Raw genomic sequence first — 19927 nt, 5'->3', positions numbered from 1 at the left:
TGCACGTGGAAACAAACAAAAAAACAAAAAAAAAATGAGCTCCTAGTTTATCTAGATGATAAAAGCCATTTAGATTTTTATATTTTAAGGCAAAGACTATTCCTCCCTAAAAGGACAGCAGAAGAAAAGGTACCCAGAAAGAGGAAGGGTGAAACCTTAGCAGTTAAGTGTATGTTTATAAAGTAATTAAAGGTATGGTAAAGACAGAGATTAATTAAATCCCTACGTACTGGTAGGAATCCATTTTGGGGGTAGAAAAAAAAAACTATATGAGAAAACAAAACATCATTTTACATCGTAAAATCAGCAAATGTTCTTAAGAGATATAGATAAAATGACTTTAAGTCAAAAAGTAATGGATTATTACCAAAAAAAAAAAGCAAAGTCTTTTTAGATATCCCTAAACCAAGGGTATCATGAAGAACAATCTCCATGCTTTTTCACAATTAGTCCCTTGGTGTCACTGATAAATGACAAAATCCTGGGATAGAGGAATCAGAGCTCTGACAAAGTTTGAGTTTTCAAACAGACCATGACAATTTCAAGTTGTCTCCTCTTCCACTCTCAGACCTATCATAATCACCCAGTCATTTTTTTCCTCCTTCAAATTATACAATCTTCACCAAGAAAATCCATCCTCCACAAATCTCAGTTATTCAAAGGAATGTTTTCTGCCTAGGGTATGTTTGGTAGGAAGGATGCTAAGGAACCATGCAAAACAAACTTTTAATCATTAAAAGAGTCTGCTTTCAAAACAACCTTTGGAACAGTGACCCTAGATCAACAGTTAATCAGCACCATGAGGTTAAGTTCTCTTAACCCTAGGCAAGTTATTTGACACCTCCATAAAAATAAAAAATAACAGTATCTACATCATAAGATTATTCTGAGATTTAAACAAGTAAGTATATGTAAAGAACTTAAAAGAGTTCATAGTAAATGTTCTATAAAAATGGATATATTATAAAAGTCTCAAAGAGCTACCAGCCAAGTTGGTTTTGTTTTTGATGTAGGAGAGACATTATGGGGTAGTATTGTACTTTCTACTTTACATAGTCTAATATAGCTGAATTTTTACAACTAGCAGCTATTTTTGTAACTAGAAAAAATAAAGGAAAGGGAAAAGATCACGAATTGTCTAAACAACAGCTGTAATGTCTTGTACTAAGTACATTATTTTGGTTACCTTTTTAAGTACTGGGTATTAGATACCAAGATCTTGAATTATTTATATCTGATCATATGTTAAAATATTCAGCTCTTTAGAAGGACAAATGTAAGTTAAGAGAAGGTCAGGAAAAATATTAAGTTTAGAATTTTAAATTCACTTCACCTCTATGTATACCTGCAGTTTCATACTTAGATCTATCAATGTCAAATTCATCTACAACCATTTAGAGTAATTATCCGATCTGAAGGTACAAAGTGCTAGAGATTTTCAGGATTCCAATGCTGCACACTGCTCAGGCCATATCCTAAATTTTAAAACACTCAGTAACTTCAGACAAAATAAACACCATTTAAATATATCTAATCAACACAATGCACCTAGTAAAAGAATGACATAGATCTGTATGTGCTGCCATAGAATTATCTCTAAGATGTCTTCTAAGGGAAGAAACAAGACGCAGAACTACAATCCCATTTGTACAAATTTTTTTAAGTGTTTGTTTTGGAGAAATTCTGGCAGAAAATGTACTATAATCATGAAGATGAAAGTGATGACTTTTAACTACTATAGGCACAGAAGTAAAAGAACTATTGTCACGTTAAAGTGATAAAAGCGCAATATCTAAAAACATACTTATTAAAATAAAGGCAGCTTTAAATATACCCATCCTCTAGACAGTTTATAACATGTTAGTGTAAAACTTAAGGAATTTATATTTTCTCAGTTTTTTTTACTTAGATGTAAATTTCCTTCTCTTTACAACTCTTCTGTTTCCTGGTTTAGGAGTTAGTTTTCTTAAGAAAGCCTCCTGCTAGCAGCTGAAGAGTACCTTTCTTTGCTGGTGGTTCATCTTGTTGAAGTTCAATTTCATTTAATCTTTTTCTTCCTGAATAGGTTTTAGTTTTGCTGTCCTTAGACATTTCAATCATTTCATTACAAACCAATTTATTGTTTATTATTAAAGTAGATGTACCAGCATTGTCCTAAAGTAAAATAAATTAAAATTAGTTCACATATAGAAAGCCATAATACATTTAAGAACTATATAAATTATGATTCAATACTGTATCATAAAAATTTTATTTTCAAGTTTATTGAAACATTTTCTAAGTTATTTCTTAAATCTCACCCTAAAATAACCAATGACTCTAGGAAGTGAGCAATATTAACTAACTTGTACATTCACTAAGGAGGACAAAAAACAAACTTGTTAAGTGTGTAGTTTCACCCCGATACTAAAAACAAATTCATCTTTAGATTTTCTAAGGGAATCAGGTGGGTTAGAGACTTATTTGCAGATAACCACAGAACCCTAAAACACTTACCTCTAAGTCATAAACAAAATATGCTTTGAAAAGAAAAATATGAAAACACTATGACAAAATTGTTTCTTATAGGTACTTTTACTTAAAATCTTGAGTAATCTTGAGTTACTGGAGAAACTCATCAATTGTTTTACAACCAAAGCTTCTCAAAGTAACAATGTCTTTGTTACTTTGTTCACAAGTCGCAGAAAAGGTTCTAGCCTTAGCTTCTAGCTTATGTATATCAAAGATACACAGTCTACACACAGCTTTAAAAGTGAGCTCCTAGCACTACCTCCCATGACACCACCTTCAGGAGCTCCCGAGGCACATGCATCTGTGAGCCTACCCGAGCCCTACCTGGGCTGCCTACCCGAGGCCCACCTCTACCCACAGTCTTGTATAGGAGTCGAACAAACAGGATGTCTCTGGGCCCTTGTCTCCAGCGGGCTGGCCAAGGGCTGCCTGCCAACCTGGCTCCATCAACCCTGCATGACCAAGTGATAGCTGGCAATCTCTGCTACCCAGTCCCTCTGCTACCTCCCACCCTACCACCTGGCAAGGGATGGGCCCTCTTCTGTGCATTGACTACCTGTGGAAACGTGACCAGGTAGTGTAAAATGCATGTTTAGCAAATGTTAGGTACTGTATTTGAACCAATAAATGTGAATCCTTCTGCACGTGGAAACAAACAAAAAAACAAAAAAAAAATGAGCTCCTAGTTTATCTAGATGATAAAAGCCATTTAGATTTTTATATTTTAAGGCAAAGACTATTCCTCCCTAAAAGGACAGCAGAAGAAAAGGTACCCAGAAAGAGGAAGGGTGAAACCTTAGCAGTTAAGTGTATGTTTATAAAGTAATTAAAGGTATGGTAAAGACAGAGATTAATTAAATCCCTACGTACTGGTAGGAATCCATTTTGGGGGTAGAAAAAAAAAACTATATGAGAAAACAAAACATCATTTTACATCGTAAAATCAGCAAATGTTCTTAAGAGATATAGATAAAATGACTTTAAGTCAAAAAGTAATGGATTATTACCAAAAAAAAAAAGCAAAGTCTTTTTAGATATCCCTAAACCAAGGGTATCATGAAGAACAATCTCCATGCTTTTTCACAATTAGTCCCTTGGTGTCACTGATAAATGACAAAATCCTGGGATAGAGGAATCAGAGCTCTGACAAAGTTTGAGTTTTCAAACAGACCATGACAATTTCAAGTTGTCTCCTCTTCCACTCTCAGACCTATCATAATCACCCAGTCATTTTTTTCCTCCTTCAAATTATACAATCTTCACCAAGAAAATCCATCCTCCACAAATCTCAGTTATTCAAAGGAATGTTTTCTGCCTAGGGTATGCTTGGTAGGAAGGATGCTAAGGAACCATGCAAAACAAACTTTTAATCATTAAAAGAGTCTGCTTTCAAAACAACCTTTGGAACAGTGACCCTAGATCAACAGTTAATCAGCACCATGAGGTTAAGTTCTCTTAACCCTAGGCAAGTTATTTGACACCTCCATAAAAATAAAAAATAACAGTATCTACATCATAAGATTATTCTGAGATTTAAACAAGTAAGTATATGTAAAGAACTTAAAAGAGTTCATAGTAAATGTTCTATAAAAATGGATATATTATAAAAGTCTCAAAGAGCTACCAGCCAAGTTGGTTTTGTTTTTGATGTAGGAGAGACATTATGGGGTAGTATTGTACTTTCTACTTTACATAGTCTAATATAGCTGAATTTTTACAACTAGCAGCTATTTTTGTAACTAGAAAAAATAAAGGAAAGGGAAAAGATCACGAATTGTCTAAACAACAGCTGTAATGTCTTGTACTAAGTACATTATTTTGGTTACCTTTTTAAGTACTGGGTATTAGATACCAAGATCTTGAATTATTTATATCTGATCATATGTTAAAATATTCAGCTCTTTAGAAGGACAAATGTAAGTTAAGAGAAGGTCAGGAAAAATATTAAGTTTAGAATTTTAAATTCACTTCACCTCTATGTATACCTGCAGTTTCATACTTAGATCTATCAATGTCAAATTCATCTACAACCATTTAGAGTAATTATCCGATCTGAAGGTACAAAGTGCTAGAGATTTTCAGGATTCCAATGCTGCACACTGCTCAGGCCATATCCTAAATTTTAAAACACTCAGTAACTTCAGACAAAATAAACACCATTTAAATATATCTAATCAACACAATGCACCTAGTAAAAGAATGACATAGATCTGTATGTGCTGCCATAGAATTATCTCTAAGATGTCTTCTAAGGGAAGAAACAAGACGCAGAACTACAATCCCATTTGTACAAATTTTTTTAAGTGTTTGTTTCATATACACACACACACACACACACACACACACACACACACACACACACACATAAATCTTTTCTGGAAAGACTAAAGAAACTTTCCAGAGGCCATCTTTGGAAAGAGGTATGAAGGTGAAGGCATTTATGCTCGTTAATTTTTTTTATCATAGTCATTTATTACTTTATTTTTAAAATAAACGTACCTAGTCATAATTCATGCTGCTTATTTTACTTAATAATTAATTTCTTTATCAAGACAAAATAAAGCTTAAAAGTATTACCTTAATAGATTTCTCAAGCTCTTGAACCAATGAATTTAAATTAATTTCTGATTCTGAAAAAATAAGAATATTTAAAATAAATATCTAAGCTCCTAAAAAAATATATCACTGAATACTCATGAAACATAAGCTGCTATAGTAGACACTTTATTGTTATACTCAGGAAAAAGAATTTTCACAGCACTAGAAGCACACAAGCACTTAGCTACAAATTCTACCACCAGAGAGTAATGTTTCTGAAAAAGCCACTTTCAAAACTCAGGGTAAAAATTAATGACGTATGCTCAATAGTAAAAAATTTCTGGTATGATGTCAGAAAAGAATTAGCTGGTACCTTTCTGATACACTTCAGAATGAGACATCACTTACCTGTTATTTCCACCCATCTTGTTTTGCACAGAAAAGGGCAGAGTATTTCATCTAACACTTGAAACCCAGATGTGACAAACAACCCATATATTTATTTATTTATTTATAAAATAAATATATAATATATATATTTATATATAAGTAAATATATATATAAACAAAATTTACAGCTTTACAATTTCCTATGAGATTTCTTAATTTGCTGATAAAGCTATACTTAGTTTCTGTTTTTTTTTGAGAAGTCTGTTTTCTAGTAATATTGGTCGAAAAGTAAAGAAAAGCAAAAAAATATTTTTACTAGTAAGTTACTATAAACTCATACAAATGGTAAAATATTAAATACATTACCACTATCATTTTCTGGCCACTTGGTAAATAAGCTGCATAAATCTCATACTTACCAACTGTCTTTTTATGAATTTATAACATCTACATAGGGGTAAAATACATCCACTTACCATTTTCTCTCTTTTTTAACTCTTCCTGGGTTTTGATTAATTCTTCTTTGGTTTTAGCTAATTCAGCTTTAACTTGATTAAACTTTAATTCTAAACAAGCAATAGCTTCCTGGGGGTCAGCAAGAGATGCAATACATAAGTGAGCAATTTCAGCCTGTTTCTTAATATCAGTGACATCATCTTGAAGAGAACCAATAATATCTTCAATTCCTACATAATTCTGTCCTTCCTAAAAACAGCAAAAACCACATACCTAATGTTAAGAGTGGCTTTCACTATTTCAGTGTGGTATCATCTGATTGAGATAGTTCTAAAAATAAGCAGCAAAAAATTTCACAACTTAAAAATTTTTAAATAGATTATATAGAACAACTTCCAATTATGAAAAAGTTGTGCTCCATTACTCATTTTCTGTTCTATGGAACATGAAACATTATGTGTCCCTGACATAGTTTGGGATTTGGTCTGAATTATGAAAATGGAAATTTGTTTCCTCAGCTAGCCGAACAAAGCCTTTAAAGGCTCATTATATAACTGAAAGTATACCTGAACTAGGTAATCGTAATTGTTCTGTAATGACTTATCATAGTTTATGACATTGTTTTTATGGAGAAATAATGTTTCAGGTATACTTTCAGTTATATAATGAGCCTTTAAAGGCTCTGTTCGGCTAGCTGAGGAAACAAATTTCCATTTTCATAATTCAGACCAAATCCCAAACTATGTCAGGGACACATAATGATGGTTTGAAAGCAAGAGCCTGGACATCACCATCCCAGACCCCCTGAACTGAGTAATTAAAAAGCAAAGGAAAACAAAAACAAACTTTCCAAAAAGATGAGATTAATTTCCGCTTCAGTAGGAGCAGCAGGAAAGAATAATGTTTCCTCAACAGTAGGGAATGGTCAGTCAGCCAAGCAAGAGTGATCTTTCTCTATATAAATGTTTTTGTTTTAATCATAACAGAACTAAATGACCCTTTAGGTCTCTCAGCCATTTAAAATTTTTTAAGTTTAAGGCAAATCTGAGAGGGATATCCCATAATCAGACAAAAAGGAATCTACCTACAATCAACTCAATGACTCAATCAACACCAAACTGAGATATAAATGTAACAGATATATATTTTTCTAAGTTCAATAACTGTATTTAAACTATTTGTGCTTACATTCCTAACAAAGCATGCTTAATTATAATAAAGCTACATATTAAGTTTTTTGTTTTAATTCTAAAGTATACTAATGTTTCTCATCATTGATGTGGTATACTAAATCCTGGTACCTAAACCTCATGGATTTAATATTTCAGTTAACATACTTCAGTTTCAGCTTTCATGGCACGATCTTCATTGTTTGGTTCTTCTTGAGTGTCACATTTACCAACCAAATCCTTGAAGATAGCCAAACGACATTCAGCATTTTCTTCTAATATCTCTCGTTCCTGAAGGAGAGTTTCCCTTCATAACAGAAATTAATCCCATTAAGAAACAGAAAAAGCACTACTTTGTGCTTTTATTTTAAATTTCTAAGATTAAGTACATTATAAATTAAAAGTCAGTTTAAATAATCATTCATGTATAATTCACAATCACCATGGGGATTAGTAACAGCTATTTTCAAGCCTGCATGAAGGTCAGAATTCAGAAGTCACCTAATATAAAATAAAAGGCCCAAAAAAAAAATTTAAACAAGTAAATAAAATTCTCAATTTTTACCAGGACATGAATGAAAAAACTTACTTAAAGTCAGCTTCCCGTTGAGCCAAATACTGAGTAAACTCCTGTGTAACTTCTTCACGGATTTTAAATTCCAATGTTAACTTTTCTTTTCTTTCATTTATTAGTTTTTTTTTCAAGTCTTCTATTAAATCCAAAAGTTTCTAAAATATAAAAATTAAAAAAACAAATATATTCCAAGAGAAAGGCTGTCCAAGCGTTCAAAAATAAAACTGTTTTCATTTAGATTGTAATTATGCACGCTTTTATTAGAGATGATATTTTCACTGAAAATTATGTATTTGCAGAGAGTCACTAATCTGAAAAATCAAGTACGCCTCTCCACGTTTTAGAAACAGACATACAGTAATTCAAATGTCTCACTAGCTACACAAAGAAAGAAGAGAAAATAAAATTTGATCATCTATTATCTACCAGAAACTACTTTGGGGAGTTCATATTTTATTTCATTTAATCCACACAACCCTCTGTAAGCCTGGTAGCAACATCCACATTTCTTAGGTGGAGAAAGTAAAGACCAGGTCTGTGGTACATGCTTAAGTTTGAGTTTAAAATTAGTCTGTCAAAATATAAAGTTAGGGGCTTCCCTGGTGGCACAGTGGTTGAGAGTCCGCCTGCCGATGCAGGGGACACGGGTTCATGCCCGTGAGCCATGGCCGCTGAGCCTGCACGTCCGGAGCCTGTGCTCCGCAATGGGAGAGGCCACAACAGTGAGAGGCCCGCGTACCAAAAAAAAAAAAAAAAAAATATATATATATATATATATATATATGGAGTAGTTACTAAGAACCCCCAAACACGTTCCAAAATGACAAAGAGAATGTTACATAAACTTAACCTATTGGGGACTTCCCTGGTGGTGCAGTGGTTAAGAATCCGCCTGCCAATGCTGGGGACACGGGTTCGAGCTCTGGTCCGGGAAGATCCCACATGCCGCAGAGCAACCAAGCCCGTGCGCCACAACTTCTGAGCCTGCACTCTAGAGCCCGTGAGCCACAACTACTGAGGTCGTGAGCCTAGAGCCCGTGCTCCACAACAAGTGAAGCCACCGCAGTGAGAAGCCCGCGCACCGCAACGAAGAGCAGCCCCCGCTCGCTGCAACTAGAGAATGCCCGCGCACAGCAACAAAGACCCAACACAGCCAAAAATAAATAAATAAATAATAAAATAAAGTTTAAAACTTATCCTATTGGGCTTTTGTAACTATTCAAATGTGAGCAACAACTCCGTCTTTGAAAGCACATAATTAATCACGTAATACAGACAATGAACAATAAGGCAATTACAACTTGACATCATAGCCAGTATAGATATGTAATAAATTATAGCATTCAAGAAAAAAGCCTGGGCTTCCCTGGTGGCGCAGTGGTTGCGCGTCCGCCTGCCGATGCAGGGGAACCGGGTTCGCGCCCCGGTATGGGAGGATCCCACATGCCGCGGAGCGGCTGGGCCCGTGAGCCATGGCCACTGAGCCTGCGCGTCCGGAGCCTGTGCTCCGCAACGGGAGAGGCCACAACAGAGGGAGGCCTGCATACCACAAAAAAAAAAAAAAAAAAAAGCCTAATATTCTTTTCTAAGGTTTTTGATTAAAGTTTCTCAATAATAAATTAATAAACTCTCTCAAAGTTACAGATCTTTCAGTTTTTCGATTTTGTATTTGAAAATATTTCTGTAGATATCCTGACTTCGAAATTCTGCTTCTAAGAACTTATACTGAGGAATTAATTATATAATAGTACCCAGCGTTTGGGCTGTAAGAATGGTCGTTGTGTTTTTTGCAACAGTGAGTGGTTGTATGTAAATAAAGAAAAAGAAACCCAGCTCAACAGTCAAAGAGATGGGTTCAACTATGGTACCATCATACAGTAAACTACTGTAATGAATTATGATGACATATCTATAATTCACACTTTTCACAATTTATTTTTAAGTGAAGAAAATTAAGTTACAATATTATAATGTATAGTAAAAACCTACTAACGTGAGCAGTAGATTAGAGATTTATATTTAATTATTTTCCTTTTTCTTTTTCTAGATTCCACCATGATTATATAATACTTTTATAATTTTAAATAACCACAGACTTTCCCACTGTTTAAAATAATAAATAACTACTGAAGAAGAAATGTGGGAGACAGAGAAATCTGCATGAATGTGGAAATACCTTGGAAAATTGGTTTCTCTCAATAATTCTCAACAACAATTAGTTTTCTATCATTGTTAGCATCTGATAAAGTTTTTGGTGAAAAAAATTCTGGTTGGTTAGCTTAGTTAAATGAATTGTAAGTGTAAATATGCTAATATCAATATATTTCATAATGATCTTTAATACAATCCTCTAATTAAAATGCTAATAATGTAAAACATGCAAAGCCTATAATCATTTTCATTTTAAAAAATATTAGAGGGCTTTCCTGGTGGCGCAGTGGTTGACAGTCCGCCTGCCGACGCAGGGGACACGGGTTCGCGCCCCGGTCCGGAAAGATTCCACAGGCCGCGGAGCGGCTAGGCCCGTGAGCCATGGCCACTGAGCCTGCGCGTCCGGAGCCTGTGCTCCACAACGGGAGAGGCCACAACAGTGAGATGCCCGCGTACCACAAAAAAAAAAAAAAAAATTAGAAAAAAACTTCAATGAAATTTTAATTTTAAAGTGCCTAGTCATAAAATAAATAAATAAATAAAAATAAAGTACCTAGTCAACATTATAAGATATGCATTTACACTATATAATCCGTTATAAACTACAGCATTATTTTTCCCTACTAAATTCTGAAATTCTACTAACATTTTAAGTTTAATGGACATTCTATATAAACTTCAGTTTTGAGAAGATCAATAAAAACTAAAATAGGACTATTAACGGCTCATTTTGTCACTGAGGGAAGTACTACATTACAGAGATCCAAGGTAAACAAGGTCCAATCACATAGTAACCAGATAAATTGAGACTAGTGGCAACTGAATCTTTCATTTTCATTTCCAAACAACACAGGCACAACTATAGCTTTCAGGGACACTGAAATAAACTATTAAAATGAGAGTATTTAACTCAATACATCATCCATCTACTTAGACTTCTACAGTCCAAAAGAGTACTATGATGTCAGATGTGGCAATACCACTGAAGCACATCCATGAGCACAGGGTTACCAGTGTTCCTGTGACGCTGGTAGGAAGCCTCTATGTATACATACTTAATAGTTATGACCAGTTAATGAGGGGAACTGGTACTATGGACATGATCTACATTTCAGGATTAATACAACTTAAATATATGTGTGAATTGTATTTGGACAGAGGATAAAAGAACCGCCACTGGGCTTCCCTGGTGGCGCAGTGGTTAAGAATCTACCTGCCAAGGCAGGGGACACCAGTTCAAGCCCGGGTCCGGGAAGATCCCACATGCCATGGAGCAACTAAGCCTGTAAGCCACAACTACTGAGCCTGTGCTCTAGAGCCCATGAGACATAACTACTGAGTACGTGAGCCTAGAGTCCATGCTCTGCAACAAGAGAAGCTACCGCAATAAGCCCACACACCACAACTAAGGGGCTCTTAGTTGTGGCTCTTAGTCGCCACAACTAAAGAAAGCCCGTGTGCAGCAACCAAGACAAAATGCAGCCAAAAATAAATAAATAAATTAAAAAAAAAAGAACCGCCATTAAATCTTATTTGTTTACCATAAATATAAGACAACCAAACAATTTTTGTTTTTGAATAAATAGGATAATCGGTACTGGGCAGACATTTTGCACAATTGTACTTAAGACTGCAAAGTAAAAGTTTGGTGGAGTATGCTAAAATCACTGGGTGAAAGGATACTGGGGAGTAAGATATTCATTCACATGGTGTCAAAGCATCTTCACAGATGATACGCTTTTACAATGAAGAGAGATCTAAACACAAAACCTTAACCAAATGAGCAAAATTTAGCATCACCAAAAATGGGGAAATCAGACATCAGCTGCCTCCTGATGTGATGTAATGGGAAATTCACGACTTCACCTTTATAATAGGCTTACCTAAAGTGTTAAACCTGAATCAGGAAATAAGACAAATCCAGACTGGAGATATTCTACAAGACAACTAACCACAATTTTTCAAAAACATCTACACTAGATTAGAGATTAACTAAAGAAACATGATAATCAAAAGTAATGTATTAACTTTGGTTGTAGATCAATAACCAAGTGGCTATAAAGGAAATACCACTGGATAAATCTCAATATGGACAATATAACATTACGTTACTGTATCAATGTGAAATTGCTTAGGTATGAAAATGGTCTTTTGATCATGAGGAAAATGTCCACGTTCTTGGGAAACATGCTGAAGTAGTTATTTGTAAGGTGTCATTATGTCTGCATCTTGTTTTCAAATGATACACCAAAAAGATGTGTATTCACACACTCACAGAAAGAGAAAGTAAATACGGTAAAATGTTAACAACTGGCAAATTCAGGTGAAGTGCAAATGTGTATTCATTGTACTATTCTTTCTGTGGATGTGAAAATTTTTAAAACATGAAGATGAAAGACAAAATTAGTGTATTGTTAAAAAAATGAGAGAAACAGCCTTAAGAATTATTAACCCTAACTTCAGAATAATAAATAAGCCAACTTTAGAAGTATGATTTCTTAATACATACTCTCTTCTCCTCATGGCTACTGAAAGCCTTATCATCCTCTAATGTTTTATCTAGATCTTCATCAGTAAATTCACTTTCCACATTTTGCTTTTCTTCAGCTTCTTCTAGATCCTCAACCAAATCTTCAACTTCCACCACATCTTCTAGACTACTTTCCCATGAAATTGTGGATCTTTTTTCATTTAGTATTTTATTATCTGAACTATTAATATCTAGTGATACATCTTGAGAAGATTTGACAGGTCCAAATGATTTCTCTTGAGAGGAATTTAAAGTGTCTGGAACACAAACCTGTTAAAATATTCAATGTAACTTTTAACACAGAAAAGGCAAGAACTGTCCATACAACAAAAATTTTATAAATTTAAGTCAAATGACAACTTGAGAATTAAAAAACAAAAACAATGCAAACAAATATGCAAGAATGAATTAGCATCCTTAAATAAATATTTGATAATAAAAAAGCTTATTACACATATATACTACAGATAAATTTACTTTCCTGGGTTAAGTTCTCAGTATCAATACTATTCCTAGCAGGGGGTTTCCTGATTAGCCACTAAATGAACCAGATGGACAGCAGACCTGACAATTTGCTGCAAGAATTACTCGAAATTTGTAATGGGTAAGTTTATTTATTACTGAGGTCATTTTACTCTTAAGCAGGGGTTACTTTTAATATTTTCCCTATGTCCTACTACTTGATCAAATATTACATTTTAAATTTTCAATTATTTTCTAGGCTTAGAGCTAGTGCAAAATGTATTACCTACTCCAAGAAAAAAATAATTAATACTCTGATAAGAAACTTAATAAATTGTGCAGAAATTTAATTATATTTACTTTTTGTGCAATGGCTGAGAACTTCAACACATTGAGTGTCTCATCATAGGCAAGAAAACATTGGTTGATGTTGACAATCATACATATTTTCCCTTTACCACTGAAAAAACTTTGAAAATAGTGGGTCAGTTTACTTTCCCGGAAAGGCACATGCTGTTGAAACCTATGGAAAAATTTTTCAAAAAATTATAAGTTAAAACAAATCTCATGAAGTCAGTATGCTGATAAATTTTACAAAGAAATAATATAGCTATCATGGACTTAAATTCTAGGTTAATAATTAGTTCCACCTATAATAATCATTTTCTGTTTATTCATGTTGTTTTCTTTAAATACTACTACTAGTTATAATAGTAATTCTAATACTAGGCAAAATGTAAAGAAAGTCACATTGAATTGGGTTGTGTTTTCTAGTGTAGGCCAATTATGCAATATATACACCTTAACTAGAAATGGTATAGGCTGATTCACAATTAATGCATTAATAAGAATAACGTGGTTTTAGATGCTAAACCAGCATCATCAGAAGCTTACTATCCAAGATGTCTGTTAATATGTATTTGCTATGGAAAATATTGTGTTTACTTGATGAGCCACTGGCATTGACTGACATTTTTTTTTATTTCTATCATTTTTTAATCCAAGATCTCTAAGTAATTTTAATTACAATCCATATATAGTCATAAGAAGCAAGTTAAAAACAAGAGAACTTTCTAAAACCAGCAAAGCTGAAGGTCTAAATATTGTAATACTTAATATGCTAATAACATGTTCAGCAACTCTTACTTTGACTTTTCACTGTTCTTCAAAACATTGATACACTTTCCCAGAGTCAATAAAGAAGTGTTGATGTTTCCAGTCTCTCTTAACCTTTCACCTTCATTCTGTGTCTTCATGCTTCGTTCTGAACCAGCAAGATCACATAAAGACAATCTAAAAAAAAAAAAAAACTTTAAAAAATTCTTCAAAACAAAACAATTCAGAATAATTACAATTTAAAGAATGCTCAACTTACTCACTGACTCGCATTACACGAGGCATTTCCGATTCTTCAATCTGTAATATTCTAATAGTGAATACGCTATGACTAAAAGAAGTAAACAAAGATCAAATATTATCATTCACTTTTAATTTCTGCATTCTAAATAGGAGAGACAAGCATATAAATCAACATCTATTTATATCCTAATACTAGCCATAGCTCCAGCGCTGCATTCTCCAACTAGCTGTCAGATATTTCAATTCAGTGCTCCACTATCACCTACATATCACCCAACTACCTAAAACCAAATATCTTATCTTTCTTGCACTTAGCCCCAAATCCTTCAAACCTACTCCTCTTCTTATTTCTATTAATGAAATCATTTATAATAAAGTCTCAATTTGCTTGTAAAGATATTACTAGTTAAAATGGTATTAGTTACAGCTAATCTACTTTGAATATATACCTAAAGCAAAGTATACACCTGGCCTAAATACAGGCTTATCTGGATTATATATTTATTACCTTCACTCCACACATGGGGGACAGGGCTCTTTCCCCCTTAAGAGAAAACCTGTTTTAAGTATAAACTTAAACTTATTTTCTTTTGTCTCTCATCCACCAATCCCTTCCATCAAAAACATCCTTCCTTTTTTTCTAGCTATACATAAACATATATCATACATATATATGATATGTATATCACATATGATATATGATATATGATATGTATATCATATCATATATCATAAACATTAAAAAAAAATCCTTCCGTAGCCCTTTGAGATTTTGGCCCAACTCAGTATGCATACAGTGTCTGTGTTCATGGGGTAGGTAGGAAAAACACAGAGAAAAGTCCACCGTTACAGGCAATTAAAATACTGAGCTTAGATATTTACATACAGAAAGAGTAAAGATACCTCAGACTGAGTGTAAATTAGTAAATCTTATGTTAGAACAAGAAACAGTCCTGATAATCTTATGTGTTTAGTGCTCTTCGGTTTACAGAATGTTTTTATGTCTATGAATTCATTTAATATATCAGAGAACCTACTGTCCACTTTAATCTTAAATTAGTTGTGTTTAAATTAGCACACCTCAAGCTTACACCACAGGGTTTACTCCTTACCTTCTACTGGAAGCATTGTTCAGTTTTGTGAAAGCAACACTCTGGTGCTTTATTCCTAGTTTTAAAAGTCTATACGCTTCTTTGGAATCAGATACTTGAACCCACTGTAGATCTTTAAAAAATAAAGAGGACACATCAATTTATAAAAACACAGCATTTGCAGTACAATGTAATCTCTTTGAAGATACGTAATCTTTTTCCCAAAGACATATAATAAAATCTTTCTTTTAATAACACGCCCTAGGTATAGTCAACTCAGCTATTCCATACTCCATTAGAAAAGAAGTACACAAGGGACTTCCCTGGTGGTGTAGTGGTTAAGAATCCACCTTCCAATGCAGGGGATGCGGTTTCGATCTCTGGTCGGGGGACTCAGATCCCACATGCCATGGGGCAACTAAGCCCACACGCTCTACACCCCACGCGCCACAACTAGAGAGAAGCCCACGCGCTGCAATGAAGATCCTGCATGCCGCAACTAAGACCCAATGCAGCCAAATAAATAAATAAATATATATATTTTTAAAAGAAGTATGCTAGAAGAGGATATTATAATGATTTTCCAGTATTTAAGTAGTACAAACACAGAAAGTAACTGTTCTTCAACAGAATCTGCCAAAGGGAAAATTAAAAATCGGTAAGATTCCTTAGAATTAGACATCCAGAAAAAAAAAAAAAAGACAAAATACATTACAGATTAAACCTAGAAAATTACCTAGCTATGAGACATTATAGACTGCAATTCATTTGTGAGTCATGAAGTCAAATTTATTAAGTCACAACTAGCATTTTGTAAAAATGAAGTACAAAATAGAAAACAACAAAGCGCATTCCTTGTAGTAAGGGTAAGTATAATTAATGAAACTTTTCAATTGTATACATGCATATATATACATATGCAGGTACAGGATCATGATGTTATTAATATGTATTTCCCACTGTGGGGTAGTGATTTTTAAAAGGTTGGAAAAACAGCACTATGGAACAGAAACATTTATTGATACATGGCTCTGAAGTTTGAATACTGTTACAAAGCAGCAGAATAATGTGAATACCCACACACACAGCTTTTCCCATCCCCTAAAATCCAATCAATAATACTCTAGCAAATACAACATTAAACTAGACCCCTTTACCTTCAAGTTTAATTAACATACCAAAACATACTTTCAAAGCACAAACTATTATCTTCATGTTAATAATCAGTATACAGGACTTCCCTGGTGGTGTGGTGGTTAAGAATCCGCCTGACAATGCAGGGGATACGGGTTCGAGCCCTGGTCCGGGAAGATCCCACATGCCGCAGAGCAACTAAGCCCATGCGCCACAACTAATGAGCCTGTGCTCTAGAGCCCACGAGCCACAACTACTGAGCCCGTGTGCCACAACTATGGAAGCCCATGTGCCTAGAGCCCGTGCTCTGCAACAAGAGAAGCCACCGCAATGAGAAACCCATGCACTGCAACGAAGAGCAGCCCCTGCTCGCCACAACTAAAGAAAGCCCGTGCACAGCAACGAAGACCCAATGCAGCCAAAAATAAATAGATAAAAAATAAGAAAATAAAAAATAATTAGTATAAAAATTTTCAATTTCCAGTCTGCTTTCCTATAACAAAGCCTAGAAAGGAATTTCAGAGCAATAAAGTAAAAAATACTCATTAGTGTACCTTTTATAAAAGAATAGCCCTTTACATCTTGGGAAAGGCGTAGCATCTTTCTCTTTTGGAATTTAGATGAGACAGGAACAAACAAATCATAAATACATTCATTGTAAATCTCAAAGAAAGAAACCCACACAGAAAATTTTATATTATTATCCATATTCAAGCTCGCGTGTTCACAGTCTCTCATGGACTCTTCAAACTCTGGGATATTCAAAGAGTTTGTTAAACTTCCTACAGAAAATAAAAAAGATAATCACAAAATTAAATGAGACAATAGGATAGATCAAGACTCCTGGACTTGAAAAACTAAGTATCCTTAATCTTTTGACCAGCAATGTTAAAAACTTTTTGGACCAAAGCAGGTATAAATATTTGCATTAACCAAAATCCGCTTCTTATCTTTCTTTTCTTTTCTGCAAATACGCTAATAAAACATAAAAATAATTTTACGTAAAAATTAAACATAAAGGACAAAGGAAAAATAGTGTCTCTCTCAAAACAACAGGAAAGTTAACAACCAGTGAAAGGGACTTATTAAGTCCAAATAAAACTTTACAATGACTGATATTTCATATAGTTATGTACCATTTTCCAAGTATTACTGTTTATTAAAGAAATTAAATTACCAGAAGTGATTCAAAAATTAAAAGCTTTTCAAATAATCAACATTTTAAAAGTAAATGAGAAAGGAAACCTTACCATAAAGAGTATCATAACTGTCATTATGCATAACAACCTGAAAAAGATTTTTTTTAAAGTTAAAAAACATTGTTAGTTAAGATTAAATAACCAGTTTATTAATTACCTATCCAAGTAAGTCACCTGCCTTTCATCTACTCAATTCAACGACCTCTGTTAATTTCCTTCCTAGTGAAATAATACATTCTAATAATAGGAAATTTGGGAAACTACAGAAAATATTAAAAAGAATATCATCATATATAATCACTGCCCCTCAGAGGCAATTCCTAGTAAAATTTCAATATATTCCCTTCTATATTTTTCCCCACACTTATTCCATTGTAAGCTTTTTCTCTCTATAATTAAAAATTATTTGTAAACATTTGGTGGCTGCCTAACTGAAGAGATGTGATGTGAAATGACTTAACTAAATAATACTAAGATAAACATCTTAATATATTATTTTTTTCTTCTGTAATTTAATTGTTCCCTTAGGCTATATACCTAAATCTGAATTGGTGGATGAAAATATGAACTTTTTTTAAAGTTCTCACTCTTAGTATAGTATTGCCAAATTGCTTTGGAGAGACACATTTTACAATCAATATATGAAAGTGAAAGTGTGTATCTCACATCGAACACCTGAAACTTCTATAATATTGTACATCGACTATACCTCAATAAAACGAACTTTTAAAAAAGTGCATATCTCAAGTTTTTTAAATTTTAATAATTTCATAAGCAAAATAATATTTTGTTTTAACTAGGTAACTTGTTAGGGAACTTTTATTCATTATTAATGACTTTAATTTCCTCTGTGAATTATCCATGCAATTATCCACCAATCTCCATAAATTTTGTTAAAATACTCACTATTTTACTTGCAGAGACCATAATCATGGATTCTGAGGTTTGTTCTCCACTGAGCAACGATATTTTACTACCTTGAAACACTGATTTCTAAATTACTTTAAGAAGAAAATCCCCATCAGTGTTTTTGAATATATTTATAAAGACTGTTAATAGTTTTTAACAATTTTAAATAGATAAAATAAATGTCTGAAAGCATAACACAAAATCCACAAGGCAAAGAAGGAATAAATAGACACGTATACTTTATAAAAAAATTTTTTTAATAAAAAACTATTAAAAAGAAGAAAGAAAAGAGGAAAAAACATAACCTAACAGATAAGACACGTGAATTAAGGTAGTAAGAGATTTACGACATGTTAAATGAAAGAGCAAGTTACAGAATGTCCGTATAATAAAATCTCATTTTTGTTAAAAAAAAAAAAGACCATATCCTACATATAGAGAAAAAGATATGAAGACATATGCAACTATATATGACTATGTTTGTGTGTGTATATATAGACACATACAGAAAGCTCTGTACATAGTTTTTTTGTGTGTACAGAGAGAAAAAGATCAAAAAGGATATGTTCATATCTGCTAATATTGGTTTTCTCTTCAGGAATGGAATTATAGGAAATTTTCACTTTTATTTTTCACATCCTCTTGTTTAGATTTTGTGTATACATATTACTTTTACAATTAGAAAAAATAATTTTTAAAAATTATTATATAGAAAGTTGCTGTTTCTACAGCAACCAAAAAAGATTTAAGAACCATTTACATTTGTATTGTTTAAACATTTCTGCTGTTTGTACAGTATGAAATAAGAAGAGACGACTTCAAAAAAGCTTTTAATACTTTTCTCAAAAAGAAAAGACAATAGCCACAAGCACCACAAAACAGTCCAATATAGGCTGAAACAAACTAAAGAGCTACTAAAAGGTCAGGATTATGTATATTTTACATACTAAAATACTCCCATACCTCTTTAATTTGCCGAAGCAATGCACTTTTGCTAGCTACTTCTTCTTTCTCTTGGTCTGGTGATAAACGTAAGTATTCTCTGGACCTATGTGGTTTAAGGGTCATCTTTGTACACAGTCTTTCCTGAAGACTATCAAATAATACATTCAAAGTTCGAGGTAGAATGCCAGTATTTTCTTCTGTGCCTATGAAAAGAATTTTTGTTTTATACTCTCTTAGAGTATAAGAAAAGAGGAAAAAAACATTCTTGAACTACCAAGGCTCCTTTTATACCACTAACAGGCAAGAGTAAAAAGCTGAGACAAAAATGAGAGAAGTTGAAGAATGATCACTCGGTTTTCCATCATTTTGGTCTTCACTGTATAATTGACATTTTATCAACTATTATTCTGATGCAAAACCTGAAATTTTACATTCAGATCAGGCTTTAAGATTGGCTATCATTCATTATCACAAAGTATAAAAGTAAAATAAAATATAAAATGTTTCCC

At 33.3% G+C, this 19927-nt stretch overlaps 1 protein-coding gene across 1 annotated transcript in view; it reads right to left on the bottom strand.

The window, feature by feature from the left end:
- The window catches only part of KIF20B (kinesin family member 20B), a 75904-nt gene that overhangs the window by 44893 nt on the left and 11084 nt on the right, over nucleotides 1-19927 (bottom strand). Inside the window, exons 6-18 of the mRNA XM_055081430.1 lie at nucleotides 19437-19621; nucleotides 17616-17652; nucleotides 16920-17147; nucleotides 15253-15364; nucleotides 14157-14228; nucleotides 13928-14074; nucleotides 13142-13304; nucleotides 12299-12589; nucleotides 7654-7793; nucleotides 7233-7371; nucleotides 5916-6144; nucleotides 5089-5141; nucleotides 2001-2154 (exon numbers count right to left, since the gene is read on the bottom strand). Of these exons, the coding sequence (XP_054937405.1) occupies nucleotides 2001-2154; nucleotides 5089-5141; nucleotides 5916-6144; nucleotides 7233-7371; nucleotides 7654-7793; nucleotides 12299-12589; nucleotides 13142-13304; nucleotides 13928-14074; nucleotides 14157-14228; nucleotides 15253-15364; nucleotides 16920-17147; nucleotides 17616-17652; nucleotides 19437-19621 (1950 nt within the window). The remainder of the gene's footprint in view (nucleotides 1-2000; nucleotides 2155-5088; nucleotides 5142-5915; nucleotides 6145-7232; nucleotides 7372-7653; nucleotides 7794-12298; nucleotides 12590-13141; nucleotides 13305-13927; nucleotides 14075-14156; nucleotides 14229-15252; nucleotides 15365-16919; nucleotides 17148-17615; nucleotides 17653-19436; nucleotides 19622-19927) is intronic.

Source organism: Physeter macrocephalus, chromosome 20, assembly GCF_002837175.3.
Source record: "Physeter macrocephalus isolate SW-GA chromosome 20, ASM283717v5, whole genome shotgun sequence".
NCBI classification, from domain to species: Eukaryota; Metazoa; Chordata; class Mammalia; order Artiodactyla; family Physeteridae; genus Physeter; species Physeter macrocephalus.
The sequence above is the reverse complement of the archived record's forward strand: the minus strand, read 5'-3'. Positions and strand labels throughout refer to the sequence as shown.